This window comes from Ascaphus truei, chromosome 8 (genome assembly GCF_040206685.1).
Source record: "Ascaphus truei isolate aAscTru1 chromosome 8, aAscTru1.hap1, whole genome shotgun sequence".
NCBI classification, from domain to species: domain Eukaryota; kingdom Metazoa; phylum Chordata; class Amphibia; order Anura; family Ascaphidae; genus Ascaphus; species Ascaphus truei.
This window is the reverse complement of record NC_134490.1, coordinates 8689922-8705786: the sequence shown is the minus strand read 5'-3', so window position 1 is coordinate 8705786 and position 15865 is coordinate 8689922. Positions and strand designations below refer to the sequence as shown.

The following is a 15865-nucleotide window of genomic DNA, read 5'->3' as shown; positions in this document are numbered from 1 at the left end:
TGTATTTTTTGTCTGTTACGTGTGTTGTTTTACCACTATCAGTTGTTTATTTATTTCAACGATTTTGACACTTATTTTAACCAATACAATTAAAGCATTTTAATTTTAAATTTATCATCATTTCATTATCACTTACAACGAGTGCTGACCTGAGGGTGTCTTTGTTTCCTAGTAATTATACTACAACTTGAAAAGCCCAGCAAACATAGAATGATGTGAATGAACACACACATAATCAGAACACAATGTAACACTGCAGCGTGTATACAAACTATATCATAAAACATAAAATCTAAACAAACCAGTTCTATTGCTATACAAACAAAGAACAAGTGCAAAATAAAATGTATAGGCAGAGATGGAACTCATGTTGAGGATGGGGATTATTATCTACCTTTTGGTTAATCTGAAATAGACTGTTTTCTCCAATGACTTGAAGTGCAGTTACACGTTTTGATAACTCCCGGCCATAGACTATTCACAGGGGAATTTTAGCATATAAACCACATGAGGTGTCACTTGGCAAAATCTCTTCAAGTTATCCTCTGACCATTGAGCGGATGTGAAACAACGCTCCCTTTAATGTTACATTGCCCATAGTATACATAGGGGAAGGAACCCAACATTTCAGTGGCATAATATTAGGTTAGATGGATAGATAGGTATCTCAGGTGTGTCCACCTTCAAAAGTTTATCTTTAATAGGTGGGGCTCTTTTGTAAGTGAACAATTATTTATCTTTGAATAGTTGTCCATATTCAGGGTCACTTTGGAGGATGGACAAGTTTTTACATAAAATATCTTTTACCTTTTTCTTAGAATGTATCCTGAAGATACTCGTATAGGGAATTCTACCAATATTTCTGTTATCTTTCTTTTTTTGCTTGAGTTAATAAATCATTCCTGTTCATAATTGTACTTTCATCCTTAGTGAGAAACAACTGATCCCTTTTATACCCTCCAGCTATGAATTTCTCTATCACAACATCATCCGGGGATTCAAAATGTTCTTCAGTACTGGCTATTCTCTGTAGCCTAATCAGATGGATAAAGGATGATAATAATATGTCTGGGATGAAAGCTTCAAGCCATTAACAAGTTATTACGATCTGTGGCTCTTTGACATAGATCAGTTTGTCGGTGCCTATTGCCTTTCTGATAACTATGAAATCCAAGAATGGAATCTGGCTAGTGTCATCGTCACCTGTGAATGTCTTCGTAGAGTGTAATGTATTTCAAGTACCAATCATATTCTGTAATTCATCCTCTGTTCCTCTCCAAATTAAAAACACAGTCAATTAAACGCATCCATACACCGATCTTACTAAAATATCTATTATTGTTAAAAACAGTGTTTTCTTAATGCAATACATAACAATATTGGCATATATGGGGGGCCATATTGACCCCCCCAATTTTCAGAAAGAAGGTTCCATTAACATTTGAAATACTGTACATGGGGTATTCATGTGTAAAGCGATTGCACATCAATTGTACATAAAATATCATTGTCCAAAATGGCATTTACATCGTATTTAAAAAAATCGGCAGTGTCCTTGAGACATATCACGACGGTTGTAACAATAAGATGTTAACCCAAGTAGTTGTTGAAGCAAATCAGAACTGGCTAGAATGGGACATCCTGGGGTGTTATAGAAGTCTTCATGAATCTTTTGGTAACACATACAAGATTGGTGTGATCAGTTATCAAGTAGACTCTAGTGTGTGTATATCAGTCTTTGTTCAAATGCTGTATTAATGAAGGAATCAATCTTTTTCAGAATGCCTAGCATAGGATTTGCTCAATGTTTCTAATAGTGATAAGTATTACTCACTTGTTTAACAGCTTCATTAATATAGCTATGTTTGTCCACATGCCAATATTGTTATGTATTACATTGAGAGAAAAAAAACTGTTTCTTGACAATATAAATGTTTTAGTAAGATCGGTGTATGGATGCGTTTCATCGACAACATGTTTTTAATTTGGAGAGGCCCAGAGGATGAATGACAGGATATGATTGATGCTTGGAACACATTACACACTACTGTTACATTAGCAGGTGTACATGACACTAGCCAGATTCCAGTTTTGGATACCCTAGGTTAGGGGCGCTCAGCTTCATTCCTCAAGCCACCCCCAACAGGTCAGATTTTCAGGATATCCTTGCTTCAGCACAGATGGCTGAATCAGTCCATGCTTCAGCACAGGTGGCTCAATCAGAGGCTAAGGGCTGGGACCTGCTGCGCCCGGCGGCGCGGGCGGCCGTGTGAGCGCTACTCGCCATTGCCTTGTAGCCTCACGATCAGGTCCCAGTCCCTCCTCACTGCCAACTTACTACGTACTGTGACGCGTCAGCCGGCAGGGGATACAAGAGAATTGTGTTCCCGTGCGACGACGCGTCACGTGGTCTCGCAGTGAGCCAATGAGGAGGGGAGCTGGAGGGAAGTCTGTGTGTCTCTGCAGCCGTGAAGCGCCCCCCCCCTCCTCTCTTGTGCCCGTTTCGCAGGCTGACCCTGCTCCGGGAGGAGGAGGGGGGGGGGGAATTTCTGGGAGTGTGAGGGCTACGGGGCTCCAAGAGTGTGAGGGCTACGGTCACTGCCGGAAGCGGTGTCAGGGAAATAAATAAATATATATATAATATCTGCTGCTTTTGCTGGGTGTTTGCAAATAGCTTGCGTTTTGGCCCACCCCTGTCATGGCCGCCCTGCCACATTTTGAACACTCCCCGCCTCCCGGTGCCCGTTTCACTGGGAAGGTTGCGGCCAGCTCCTGCTGAGTTCGTCTTCTTCCCGGGGAGGAGAGGCAGAGGCAGCAGCAGCATATTTGGTGGTTGGGGGGGGAGGGGGGGAAAGGCAGAGAAGCAACACGGCAGAGGGGTTTCCACGTGTGCCTGTGTGTAATGGCCCCGCCCCCCACATCATGACACCCCGCCGACCCAACCCGTTTTTGTCACGCCCCCCCCCCCGCTCCTAAAAAAGTTTCCTACAGACCGCATATGGCGGTCTGTGTCTGTCAGCGCCCCGCCTGTGTTCCGTGCGGGCGCGCTGACTGAGGGAGCGGGGCCTTAGCCTAAGTCAAAGACTGCGCCTCTGATTGAGCCACCTGTGCTGAAGCAGGGTTATCCTGAAGACCTGACCTGTTGGGGGAGGATGGGGGGATCTTGAGGACTGGAGTTCAGCACCCCTGCTTTAGCTACCAGAAAAGGCAATAGGTTACATACTAATCTATATAAAAAAAACACAGATTGTAATAATTGCTTAATGACTTCAAGCTTTCACCCCAGACATATGATTTCAAGCAACCTGCTTTGCCAGCTGATTAGGCTGCAGAAAATTGCCAGCACTGGAGAGGGGTTTGAATCCCGTGTTGATGTTATGATAGTGAAATTCATAGTTAGAGGGTGCTCGCGTGCACCCGAGTCCCCTTGTCTGCAGTGAGCTGCAGGGAGAAAGACAGGGCGGGGTGACGGGGGAGTGATGGGGGCGCGGCAGGTTCGCCCTCATTGGCTGAACCGCCGGTGCGCGTGGCCTAGCGCTCTGTCGCGAGTCCTGCTCTCAATTTTCTTGAGAGCAGGAGTTTCTGTCGGCGCAGCGCGGCAGCCCCCCCTCGCAGCGGGCCCTGCCCCATTGAGGGGCGGCTCTTGTCCCTGCAGCGTCCACCACAGCGGGCGCTGCAGTAGCCAGCGGGGACCTGGTCTAAGAGGTATTCGTTGCTTCTCACTAAGAATAGAGTAAAAATTATAAACAGAAATAATTTATAAACTCAACCAAAAAAGAAAGATAATAGAAAAATAGGGAGGATTCCATTTGTGAGACTCTTCCGTATACATTCTTTAAAAAAAAATTAAAAGATATTTCATCAAAAAACTGGTACATCTTACAAAGAGCCGGATTCACAAAGCTCTGTTAACTCAGTGCTAATAATGGGACGTTATCAACAACATTAATGGGTGTATTTTCCCTGCGGTAGTGCCTATCCACATAGCTAATTATATGCAAAAAGAACGGCTGTTGTATCACTACGTGCTCATGTGCCTGTCATTACCCAGAATCCCTAGCTGCAGTGGAAGCGCTGTATGCTTAGAGATAGTGGGGGAAAGCAGGGCTGAAGACATGTCTTTCTCTCAGAATATTGCAGAATTTTAGAACCTGAAGATGGTCCGAAACGTTTGCCCTTTTCTCTATGCACAATGTAATCATTTAAACTACGCTATGTGCCTTTTTTTTGTAGCGATTACACCTTAATGCCAGGAGGTGATTTATATCAATATTTATTTTCTTTTTCCAGCTTATTTTCCCCAATGTGTGTATTTGATACATTTAGTGTCGGTGCAAAAAAAATAAATGGGTGAAACGCACTTTGTGTGTTCTATACTTGGAAATGGTTATTTCCAATACGAAACTAATTGCAACGTATAGGAGGTAGCACTGACTTTATTAATAAGCTACTATTCTAAAGTCCGTAATCAGATGGCTGTCTTGTACATAATACGGCAGTATGTGGGGGTATTGGTTTTAATAACATGGTTGCCAGATCCCCAGGCATAGTAGCTGCATTGCTACTAATAGGATAAGGGCAGTGTTCCTACGTTGTTATTTTTTAACCTTGGCATATTGCTAACCAGAAAACAAAAAGGTGATGTTCATGGATGTGGCTTTTCATGAATCATTAGTTTTGCAATATCTCATCACATTTGGGGGCCGCGTGATTATTTTTGAAATTGCTGTCAGTCTTGAAGTAACTTACTCATATACTTAAAGTCTGTGTATACACACACACACACACACACACACACACACACACACACACACACACACACACACACACACACACACACACACACACACACACACACACACACACACACACACACACACACACACACACACACTTTAAGCTATTGGTATAAACATTTTATAATGTTGTATATCATCTCTCTTCTTGTATTTACATATATTTGTCCTGATCCCTTAGGTAATGTTATGTAATAGAGAACAGTATCAGCCCAGTGCGGAAAATTACTTGAACCCTCTGATCATAATCACAAGTCTGAATAGTGTTGGGAAATTACACTTCTGTTAGGCATTAATATAGAAGAACAAAGGTGTTGTTTAACACCAATACATTGCATACAGGTACAGTACCTGTCTGTGCCAATGAACCTCCAAGTGTTCAGTGTGACCGTGATGAGGTACTGGTTCTGTACTCCTAATGTGCGGGTGGATAGCAGATTTAGTATATTAGAGGAAAATATAGAGAAATACATGCCTGGATCTATCAGTGACCTGGGTTTAAAAGTGGGGATCACAAAAGCCCCAAGCTCCCTCTAGGAGATAGATTATTTTGAGAGTAAATGAGGTGCAAGCTATGGAAAGATTAGCAGTTTATGTGAGACATAACACAAGAAAATGTCAAAATGTATGGGAGCCCTGGCATTCTAGGAGGATTTTGTGAAACTCTGAATCAATGTGGATTGAGGGTTGTATTTTTAATAATTTTTTCCTCAGGGTTATTGTGATAAATGTAAGGTGATGTGGTCATAGTGTTGTTATATTTTACGATACTTTTGTTAAAATGGTGGTACTTCCACCCCCCCCTTTCTATTTTCTGTATCCCCTTTCTTTTGTTTATCTAAAACTCAAATAAAAAGTGTTACAAAAAAAAAAGTGGGGATCACTGTATGAAAGAAAAAAGTATATTTTTTTTACAGAATATGTTCTCACCCGTCAGCATTAGTAAATAACTAAGAAGTCCCACACAAAGAGGGAGGCTGGGCAGTACGGGCAGTATTTTTTAGTCCTAAACACACATTAATTTTGAAGTTGTCTATACTTCAGTTAAGAAAAAGAACAATTATGAAGAGAAGGAACACAAAAATGAAAAAAAAAATGTAAATAAAAATAAAAATATCTGTCAATATTGAACCCCCTCAGATACTTTCTGGTGCTCAGAATTAAGAATTCAGAATCCCCGTGAGATTATTTTATATAGGAAATTCACTAGATGGCGGCATTTATCATATAGAACATCCTTTTGTGTTCCAAGTGTCTTCAGCCCTGAATGAGTTATAATTCCAAATTAAGTTCTAAACTTTCCCGCAGAGGCCATCAAATACTTTGGCTGGAAGTCAATAACTTCCATGAAGAGTTCTGCTATATCCAGGTCACTAAATGAATTAGAAAACTCATAAACAAACAGCTATTGGAAACTGAACAGTGTAAGGAGACACCAGATCAGTGGCCACAAGAACGGTAATCCTTGGGAGGGAGTCGTCGGCTCTGCTGGCAGAGGCTTCACTGAATTCCGAGCATTCCAAATATTATTACACAGAAGTCATCTGCAGGAGTATTGTTTTATTCCCATAACTGGGGGGGATTGTTCAATGGACACTGATCCTTACTATTACTCCCGGCTTGCCAACCAGCAGGATAAGCAATGTTTCATAATCAAAGTGATTTCTGGCTCTGTAAGCAGTGAATACAGAGTCTTAGGGGTGTATTTCCTAAAATGTGAGAGCAATTATCAATCGTTATTAACCATTCCCATGAATGGATTTTGACAACCATTAAAGCAGCAAAACGTGAACAAATATATATATATATATATATATATATATATATATATATATATATATATATATATATATATATATATGCAAATATAACTGTATGCTCAACTGCATGTCTTAGGCAGGTCTGCAACCCCGCCTTTCCCCATTATCACCCAGCATACAGCACTTCCACTGCAGCAAGGGATTCTGGGAAATGACATGCAAATGAGCACACAGTGTCACTTTTTGCCTCAATAACCATTTTTAACATGGTTCCCTATAGGGATTCATTTCCCAGAATCCCTTGCTGCAGTGGAAGTGCTGTATGCTGGGTGATAATGGGGAAAGGCGGGGTTGCAGACCTGCCTAAGACATGCAGATGAGCATACAGTTATATTTGCATATTTGCTTTCCTGTGGAGGGTTTTTGTCACTTTTTTTACTCACCATAACTTAACTCAGTATTATGGTTTAGCCTATCCCATAGCCTCTCTTGCATTCCCAGTAAAATCAACCCCACACTGATGAGACCCATCAAGGTCGAAACGGCTGTCTGTGGGTGGTTTTCTGGGTATGCACCTTAACCCTGGCTGTGCTCAAAGCTGTGACCATGCAGCAAGCTTAAGCCTATAGGGAACCATGTTAAAAATGGTTATTGAGGCAAAAAGTGACACTGTGTGCTCATTTGCATGTCATTTCCCAGAATCCCTTGCTGCAGTGGAAGTGCTGTATGCTGGGTGATAATGGGGAAAGGCGGGGTTGCAGACCTGCCTAAGACATGCAGATGAGCATACAGTAATATTTGCATATTTGCTTTCCTGTGGAGGGTTTTTGTCACTTTTTTTACTCACCATAACTTAACTCAGTATTATGGTTTAGCCTATCCTATAGCCTCTCTTGCATTCCCAGTAAAATCAACCCCACACTGATGAGACCCATCAAGGTCGAAACGGCTGTCTGTGGGTGGTTTTCTGGGTATGCACCTTAACCCTGGCTGTGCTCAAAGCTGTGACCATGCAGCAAGCTTAAGCCTATAGGGAACCATGTTAAAAATGGTTATTGAGGCAAAAAGTGACACTGTGTGCTCATTTGCATGTCATTTCCCAGAATCCCTTGCTGCAGTGGAAGTGCTGTATGCTGGGTGATAATGGGGAAAGGCGGGGTTGCAGACCTGCCTAAGACATGCAGATGAGCATACAGTTATATTTGCATATTTGCTTTCCTGTGGAGGGTTTTTGTCACTTTTTTTACTCACCATAACTTAACTCAGTATTATGGTTTAGCCTATCCCATAGCCTCTCTTGCATTCCCAGTAAAATCAACCCCACACTGATGAGACCCATCAAGGTCGAAACGGCTGTCTGTGGGTGGTTTTCTGGGTATGCACCTTAACCCTGGCTGTGCTCAAAGCTGTGACCATGCAGCAAGCTTAAGCCTATAGGGAACCATGTTAAAAATGGTTATTGAGGCAAAAAGTGACACTGTGTGCTCATTTGCATGTCATTTCCCAGAATCCCTTGCTGCAGTGGAAGTGCTGTATGCTGGGTGATAATTGGGAAAGGTGGGGTTGCAGACCTGCCTAAGACATGCAGATGAGCATACAGTTATATTTGCATATTTGCTTTCCTGTGGAGGGTTTTTGTCACTTTTTTTACTCACCATAACTTAACTCAGTATTATATATCTCGATATCTCGATATCTCGATATCTCGATATCTATCTATATATCTATATCTATATATATATATATATCTATATATATCTATATATATCTATATATATCTATATATATCTATATATATCTATATATATCTATATATCTATATATATATAGATATATAGATATATATAATTGTTTGTTTTTTTAAATAAATCAGTTCTGTAGTATTTGTTTTTTAACTGCTAATGCTATTGTTAATGATTTTTTGTAATGTACTGATTATCCTTTGGTTGCTACAGCAAACATTTCGAAAGTCATATCCACTTCCTCTTTTGAAATAGGCTTGGACACACACTTTTTCCCTTTGACAACAAAGTATCACAAACAGATATGTTCCTCGTTACAAACAGCAGACTGTCTATCACTCTGAAAGCTATAACAATAATGTGTTACAGTTAGTCAGAAGGCAGACATTTTGTTAGCCACGCAATCGGGATTTTTACAGTTTTATATAACAGAGGCATCAAACGATTGCCAGCTTATGTAAGAATGTAGAATTATACATTGTCACATGCTTTACATATAAAAATAAGAAAGAAAAATAAAAAATAAAGGGGGAATGTAATATTGCTTCTTTAATGGCTTATACACTTAAGAGAATTTAATTGAAAAGGGCAATAAAGATAAAAACTGTATGGTTTCAACCAATTCATTAAAATGCAGATTCCTGAACTCCTACATTTACCCGTTCAAAATTAAGAATGTGACCAGGTCTACTTGGTGGTCATTTATCAATATCTGAATAAAAATAATAATAATAATCAATATCTGATGCCGTTGAATATATATATATATATATATATATATATATATATATATATATATATATATATATATACACACACACACCTTCATATAAAAGTATAATTTACTTGCAAAGCTCTTGAATAACTATGGATTGTGTTTTTGAATAACTATGGATTGTGTTTTTCTGATAAATTGGTTGGAGATTTGGGGGATAGAGGAGTCATTGAAATACAATCCCGGTAGGAATGGCTGGATGGCGTTGTGTCATCGGTGCAGATGTACATGGCCCCGCGCTCTTCCCCAGTCCAACTTCAATTATCACAGTTTAAATGTGATCGTTACATTAACCACAACATTTAAACTCTGATTACCGGAGTTGGGCCGGGGGAGAGTACGAGGGGCCCCTGTAAGTGCCGGCATCTCCTGCTCACAGGCAAAGTCATCTGATGATGCATTGCTGTGACAACGCAACATACTATGACTCCGGGGCAGGCAAGAGGCCCTGCGTTTCATGTGATGTCATCACATGACATCATCGTGGCTCTGGAAGCGGTAGGAGGCCCCCTGTGCACACAGTTCACCGGGCCCTGCCCTTCTCCCAGTCGATCCGGCATCAAGGTAAAATTTAAATAATAATAATTTAATTAATATTAACATTGGTAGAAGTCACACAGAACTCTGTTCTGTACATGTACAAGTGGTACCCAAGGGAAAAAAAATATTTGAAAGGAGCATGTCCTCCAACCCACGCTTGCGTTACAGATATAAAAACGTACATTACGTACCTGGGAGATATACTAATGAGATATGCAAAGTATATTTAAATGACTCAAATTCCACACTTCCTAAAAATATTACCATAAGGATAATATTAATATGTCTAAGGTAGCTAGTGAGGTCCTGGTGTTAAACCCAACACCCACAGCCTTTGTTATAGTGGACAATAGCTCTAGCAGTGTGGGCTAAACGAGCAGCTGGGTAGCACCGCTGTCACAGCATACTGTTGAGCTGTACTGCTCACACCTGTATCTAATTCAGCTATTATCCTATCTCAAAGGTATCTCAGGTCTGCTCTTTTGTGTGCACTAGGAACATTAAACTGACAATGGCAACAAGGAAGTGCAGGTGGTCTGCTGCTAAAGAAAGTCAGTGGATGGGCGATAGGTATGAGCAGGAGAGCTCGAACGTAAGTGGGGCTAGCACAGGGGTGCACAAAGTTTTGGGGCTGTGCCCCCCTGCCACCAATCGTCCCATCATCCCATGCTTGCGCCCACCCTTGCCTTCCTAGCGCAGCAAATGACGCCGTGGGTCATGTGATGTCACGTGACCCCCTGCGGCGTCATTTGATACCGCGTCGCCACAGCAACGTGTCTTCTGAGCCAAGGTAGGATAGAGTACAGAGGCCTCGCGCTGTCCCCGGCATTTAATTTAAATGCCTTGGAGAAGAGCGCGGGGCCCCTGTATATGACGCACCCCCCCAAAAACAATCTACCCCCAGTTTGCGCACCCCTGGGCTAGCACACACTACTAGAGGTGCTGCCTCTAGTAACAACGGTTGTGAGTTCCATTCCTGCTGGGCCTGACAACAGTACCTCACAATCTGCTTTACCCTTGTCAACTCAATGCAGTTCTTCTGGAAATCCTTTTAGGAAGTGTGGGATGTGAGTCATTTAAATATACTTTGCATATCAGGTACCACAGGTGTGCCCCTCCTTTTTTTAAACACAGACGTCTCTCTCAGATTCCGAGATATCCACCCGGATTTGTTTTAGTGCTCAATCTGTCTTCGGATTCCGAGCTGTAAAAATTTGCAGAATTAATTTCGTCCGTCTTTACATATACATGTTATTTTTTATATATACACAAACATATATATTTATTAAGGCTGGGCACAAAAGTCAGAATATCAAAACAAATCTGAACCCTAAACAAAACACCCGCGGAAGTGCTCACCCTGGCCTGCAGTTTCTGTACCTCTGCCCAACCTCAAAGCTTGTACAGTATATTGTTACTTTACTTATTCTTTAACAGCTAATTGCCAACTGGAAACAGCGTGCGCTTTGAGATTGGCAATGACTGGTTTGTGCCAATATGGCATAGTATAAAGAAGCAAGCAGGAATGGAGATGCGAGGATCTGCTGTGGTCCAGGATTTGATAGTTCTGTGGAGGGCTGATTAGTAAGTACCTTCGTGCTGATTAGAGAGTACTTTTGGGCTGATTAGCGAGTACCTTCGGGCAGAAGAAGCGGCTCAGTGAGTAACGACACTGAAAAACAAATTACACTGAACTTGTTTAGAACGAGGATCCTGGTTCATAATCCCAGTCTCAGCTCCCAATGACCTTTGGGCTTATCTCAGACACCAGAACATAGATTGTAAGCTCAACAGCATCATACAGTACACTGCCAGCACTACACAAGACAAAAAACATTGTTACCATTCTTTCTTTCACACATCTAAGTTGTCATTTTTTAGTATATTGGAATCTGTTTTAAAGAGAATCTCACATGTTCTGTTCTTATAGCGTACAGATGTAGCACGACTTAGTGTTCTCTCTGCTGGAGGAAGCCGGGGACCCTGACCGGGGTATCCCACGCCAGCGGGAAATATCTCGGTGGTGTTTTTACTGACCCGTGGGACAGTAAGTCTGGCCACATCTGTAAATAGAAGCACTTTGAAAAGTGGCGTGTGCTTGTTAAACAATCTTCTGCTCCCCTGCAATCAAGCTCAATACCAATACCACCATATTGTCAATGTCCCCATCGCTAATGGGTCCTCGTGCCGTTGTGTGACTCTGGACAACTACGTCAATATGTTCATTCCCATTATTGCTTATCAAGTATTTCAACCATGCCAGTCAAATGTCACGCAGAAGAAAAGAAAAGGGATATATACACCTACTTGGATCAGATAGGATTGAATCCGTTTTCGGCAGGAATTGGTCGCAGCGCACTCCTTGGTAGCCCTCTTTGCACCTGTAGAAAAGTGACAAAAACATCTTCTTTGCATAGTGATGATAATATAGCAAAGCACAATGACAACACTTGTAGAGCAACATTTTAAACTACAAGGTAATGTACCCCTTCAGTGAGAAAAGGCCGCTTCTCAACTCCAGTCCTCAAGACCCCCCACAATAGGTTTTCAGGATATCCCTGCTTCAGCACATGTGGCTCAATCAGTGACTGAGCCACCGATTGAGCCACCTGTGCTGAAGCAGGGATATCCTGAGAACCTGACAAGTTGGGGGGTCTTGAGGACTGGAGTTGAGAACCCCTGCCTGGCGGCTTGCAAATATAGGTCACTGTCCATACGATGGGTCATATGAATCATAACAATAATTTGTAACCTATGTATCATCCCCTAAACATTAGTGCACAGTGCTTCTTTTACCACAAATTGCGCTGCTATATATCTGCCTTATAAAGCGTCAACGTGTCTGTTTTCTGTGCACCTCTTTCTTGTATATATTCATTGGCCTGCGACAATCTTAGAGATTTGTAGAGTGGCATGAGTGGGAGGCACAGCTACATTTGCACGCTGGCGCAGGCATGGAACCGGTATTCCGCTGTCACGTTGTAGGTGGTGAAGGAAGGGTTGTTTCACTACATTATAACACAACAATGCATCAGAATCTTTAACAGTATAAATACTCTCCATTCATGCAAATCACATGAAGAAAATGCTAATTTTTGGGACGCAAAGGCTTCAGCACAGACCCACTTCTCACTAAGCACTTATACTAATATTAGAGACGCCTTCACACAGATTACTTTGGTGCGATCCAGGCTTTCTTAAAAACCAATTAGTTCCCAAATAGAGGGTTATTAAAACTAAAATGTACTAAAGACTATATGAATTGTATGTGGTTAACACTTTAGCTGCACCACTAAACAAACCTCTTCCCAGAAGTTTATATGTTGTTATAATCATTTCTACTGTTCTGGACCAACCAAAAATAAATGAACCGTAGAGGATAATACTGAGGAAATGCTGTGACATACCAGTAACATTATTAAACTTAGCAACTCTATATTAATTACTTTTTTTTCCTGTTTGGCAATCAGTAAGGCTAAATATTACAGTGTTCAGTACTTACTGCTTATTACTTTGATTAGATAACCACAACCCTGATTTGTCACTGCAGGGGGATTCTACATTAGTGCCACACAGATCCATGTATCATGCATCTAATTTGCCCAGTAACACAGGCAATATTATTGACAATCATACAGCATGGATTAAACAAGTGATAATAACAGTTATTGTTAAGAAAACACAATTTTCTTCATGCCTGCGGCTTTTGTTTTTTTTTGGCTGGGTAACATTAGTTGCTAGGAGATACCGTACTTTATTTATTCATCTATTAAATGCTCTTTCATCCCAAATGCGGTAAGAAATCAAAATAAAACACTTCATCAAAAACTAAAGTAATGCCGGCAAGAAAATTGAAGTAGAGAAAAAGCAGACACCAACGTGATGACTGGTTGGATACATTGTGGCATTAGTAAATCAGAATAAGAAGCATGAATAGAAGCCGGAGAGAATGCTGTACCATTGTGTATTGGTATACGGTTTTTACTGTTGATCATTGCCCTTGGATTTCATAGCCTAACCTAGTATTAAAGGAGCTAACCTCTAAAGGTCATGTGCCTGCTCCATGTGACCTTGGTCACATGTCTTTATCCCTGCGCCTCGGATTGCTGTGATGTCTGTGGCAGGACACAGTTGGGATATATACCGGGCAATTGGAAAGCAACCCTTTAATGGTGCAGATGTAAAAGCAGACAGTAAATGATATGCACTACTGTATGTATTTTAGATAGACAACACCACATTTTAAGAGCTCTTTAATCAGAATGTAAACTGACTATTTTGGACCCTGAGATCTGCATGGCATAAAACAAACCGTAAGAAGTAAAAAAAAAAATTAAAAAATGAATATAATGATTTAAAGGGTCTGTTTGGCTCTTTGGAAGATATTGGCTGCATTTCCTAAAATGGAAGCACAGCTGAATATATTATCCCCACCGCTTGTCTGTACTACTTCAGATTACACAAGCTCGGCTGCGGCAGCCTTGGCTTAGTACAGATCATTACCAGAGAACCTACAGTTTTTGGAAAGGAATACATCATGTTGCTGGCGACATAAATCCAGGCATCAGCGATATACACTTCATCTACCTAAATCTATCACACACGAGTAAAAGGAATAGCAGGCACAGTGAGACAGCGCCTCTAATCTCTACGCTCTAGCTCCATATATATCCATGTATAATAAAGCGCTGGCTGGCACGTGGGATGCATGCAGTGTGATAGAAGGGAAACTCACTGTATAAGCTTCTCTCTGTAGAGATCAGGGCCCAGCTCAAGTGTACAATTCTCCTCTTGTTGCTGTGTGCGGTTTCTACTTGGGTCATCTGTAGTTATGTCTACAGCTCTTCGGCTTCCTCACGGGCGTCCTTTTAGAATGCCATAATCAGTTGATAAGTGTATGACAGGCCCCTATGGCAGGAGTTGCCAACTCCAGTCCTCAATGGCCACCAACAGGTCAAGTTTTAAGGGTATCCCTGCTTCAGCACAGGTGGCTCAGTCAAAGCAGTGAAATCCTTAAAACCTGATCTGTTTGTGGCCCTTGAGGACTGGAGTTGCCCATCTCTGATCTAGATGGACATCAGCTTAACTGCGCATGACATTATACTGAAGCTTCTTCCCTCATGCAAGTTGCCCCTACTCCAGCTATCAACATCCTCCAGATTCACTGGACATTTGTGCGAGATTTTTCAGCTGTCCAGGAATCATGAGCACATCTCTAACTGGCATCAAAATAAAAGATAATCAGGTATGAATGAGAATTCTTTAACATGAAGGTAATAGTCACAGGATAACCCTTCATCATAATTACATTGTTTTTATTTCATTTCACCGATTATTCAGATTCAGGAAATGTTATTCTCAACTCTGACATTGTTACGAAGTTGTGCTGAATGGGAATATAACCTTGAAAGGTACAATGTATAGAAAACGATCTTTACAGAGAACGTTCTCCTATGCCACCTCATTGGAATATCAAATATTCATAGGACTGTAATTGCTTGAGAAAGATCTGGTCTTTTCCTAATTGATCTCACAAGACCTGCATTAGATGGGGAATTTAAATTGGATTTAGCATTTTAAAATGTCTGTATTCTTTATTTCACTTGAACACTTAAAAATCATAACTGCTATATTAGGACAGCAGTGTAAAATACAGTACGCTGTATTGAGCATATATCAATTTTATCATTTTCCAACGTTAGTCTTTATCTGTAAAAGATCAGTGAAATCAAGAATGAATAATAAGACTAAAATGTCCGTTCACTTGAAGTATAAGAAAACCCGGAAATCTGTGGGAGGGACCTGCGTATGACAATAGACATTATAAATATACTGTAGATGAGTAATACCGGTTGTGTGAAAACAGAATTTTCCAGAACCTTACTTTCCAAAACCAAATACAAAACTGAAACTCCTAGGATATTTAAAACCACAACCTAACACAAAACCTAAAAATTATTTAGATCCAAAACTAAAACCAGATCACCATCCCAAGTGCCGATGTCTACTGGGATGTTTTTCGCCTTATCTTTTTTTTAAATATTATAAGTTTGTCAGTAATAGTACTTTAGTTTTCCTAATTGTTTGAATGATTTAAAACTTACAATATTTGAAGATGTTTTTCATGCTTTATTACGATATTTTCTAAAATCAAAACCAAACGAATTGAGTTTTGCCAAAACCAGAACTAATGCATGAAAATATTTTAGAACCAAAACAAATGAATGTGCCCACACTTAGTTATTAAGGAGA

At 40.8% G+C, this 15865-nt stretch overlaps 1 protein-coding gene across 3 annotated transcripts in view; it reads right to left on the bottom strand.

The window, feature by feature from the left end:
* NRG3 (neuregulin 3) overlaps nucleotides 1-15865 on the bottom strand; it is a 573294-nt gene that overhangs the window by 162222 nt on the left and 395207 nt on the right. For all 3 annotated transcript variants that reach the window (XM_075610456.1, XM_075610455.1, XM_075610457.1), the window contains exon 3: nucleotides 11921-11994. In XM_075610456.1, coding sequence (XP_075466571.1) covers nucleotides 11921-11994 — 74 coding nt within the window. The remainder of the gene's footprint in view (nucleotides 1-11920; nucleotides 11995-15865) is intronic.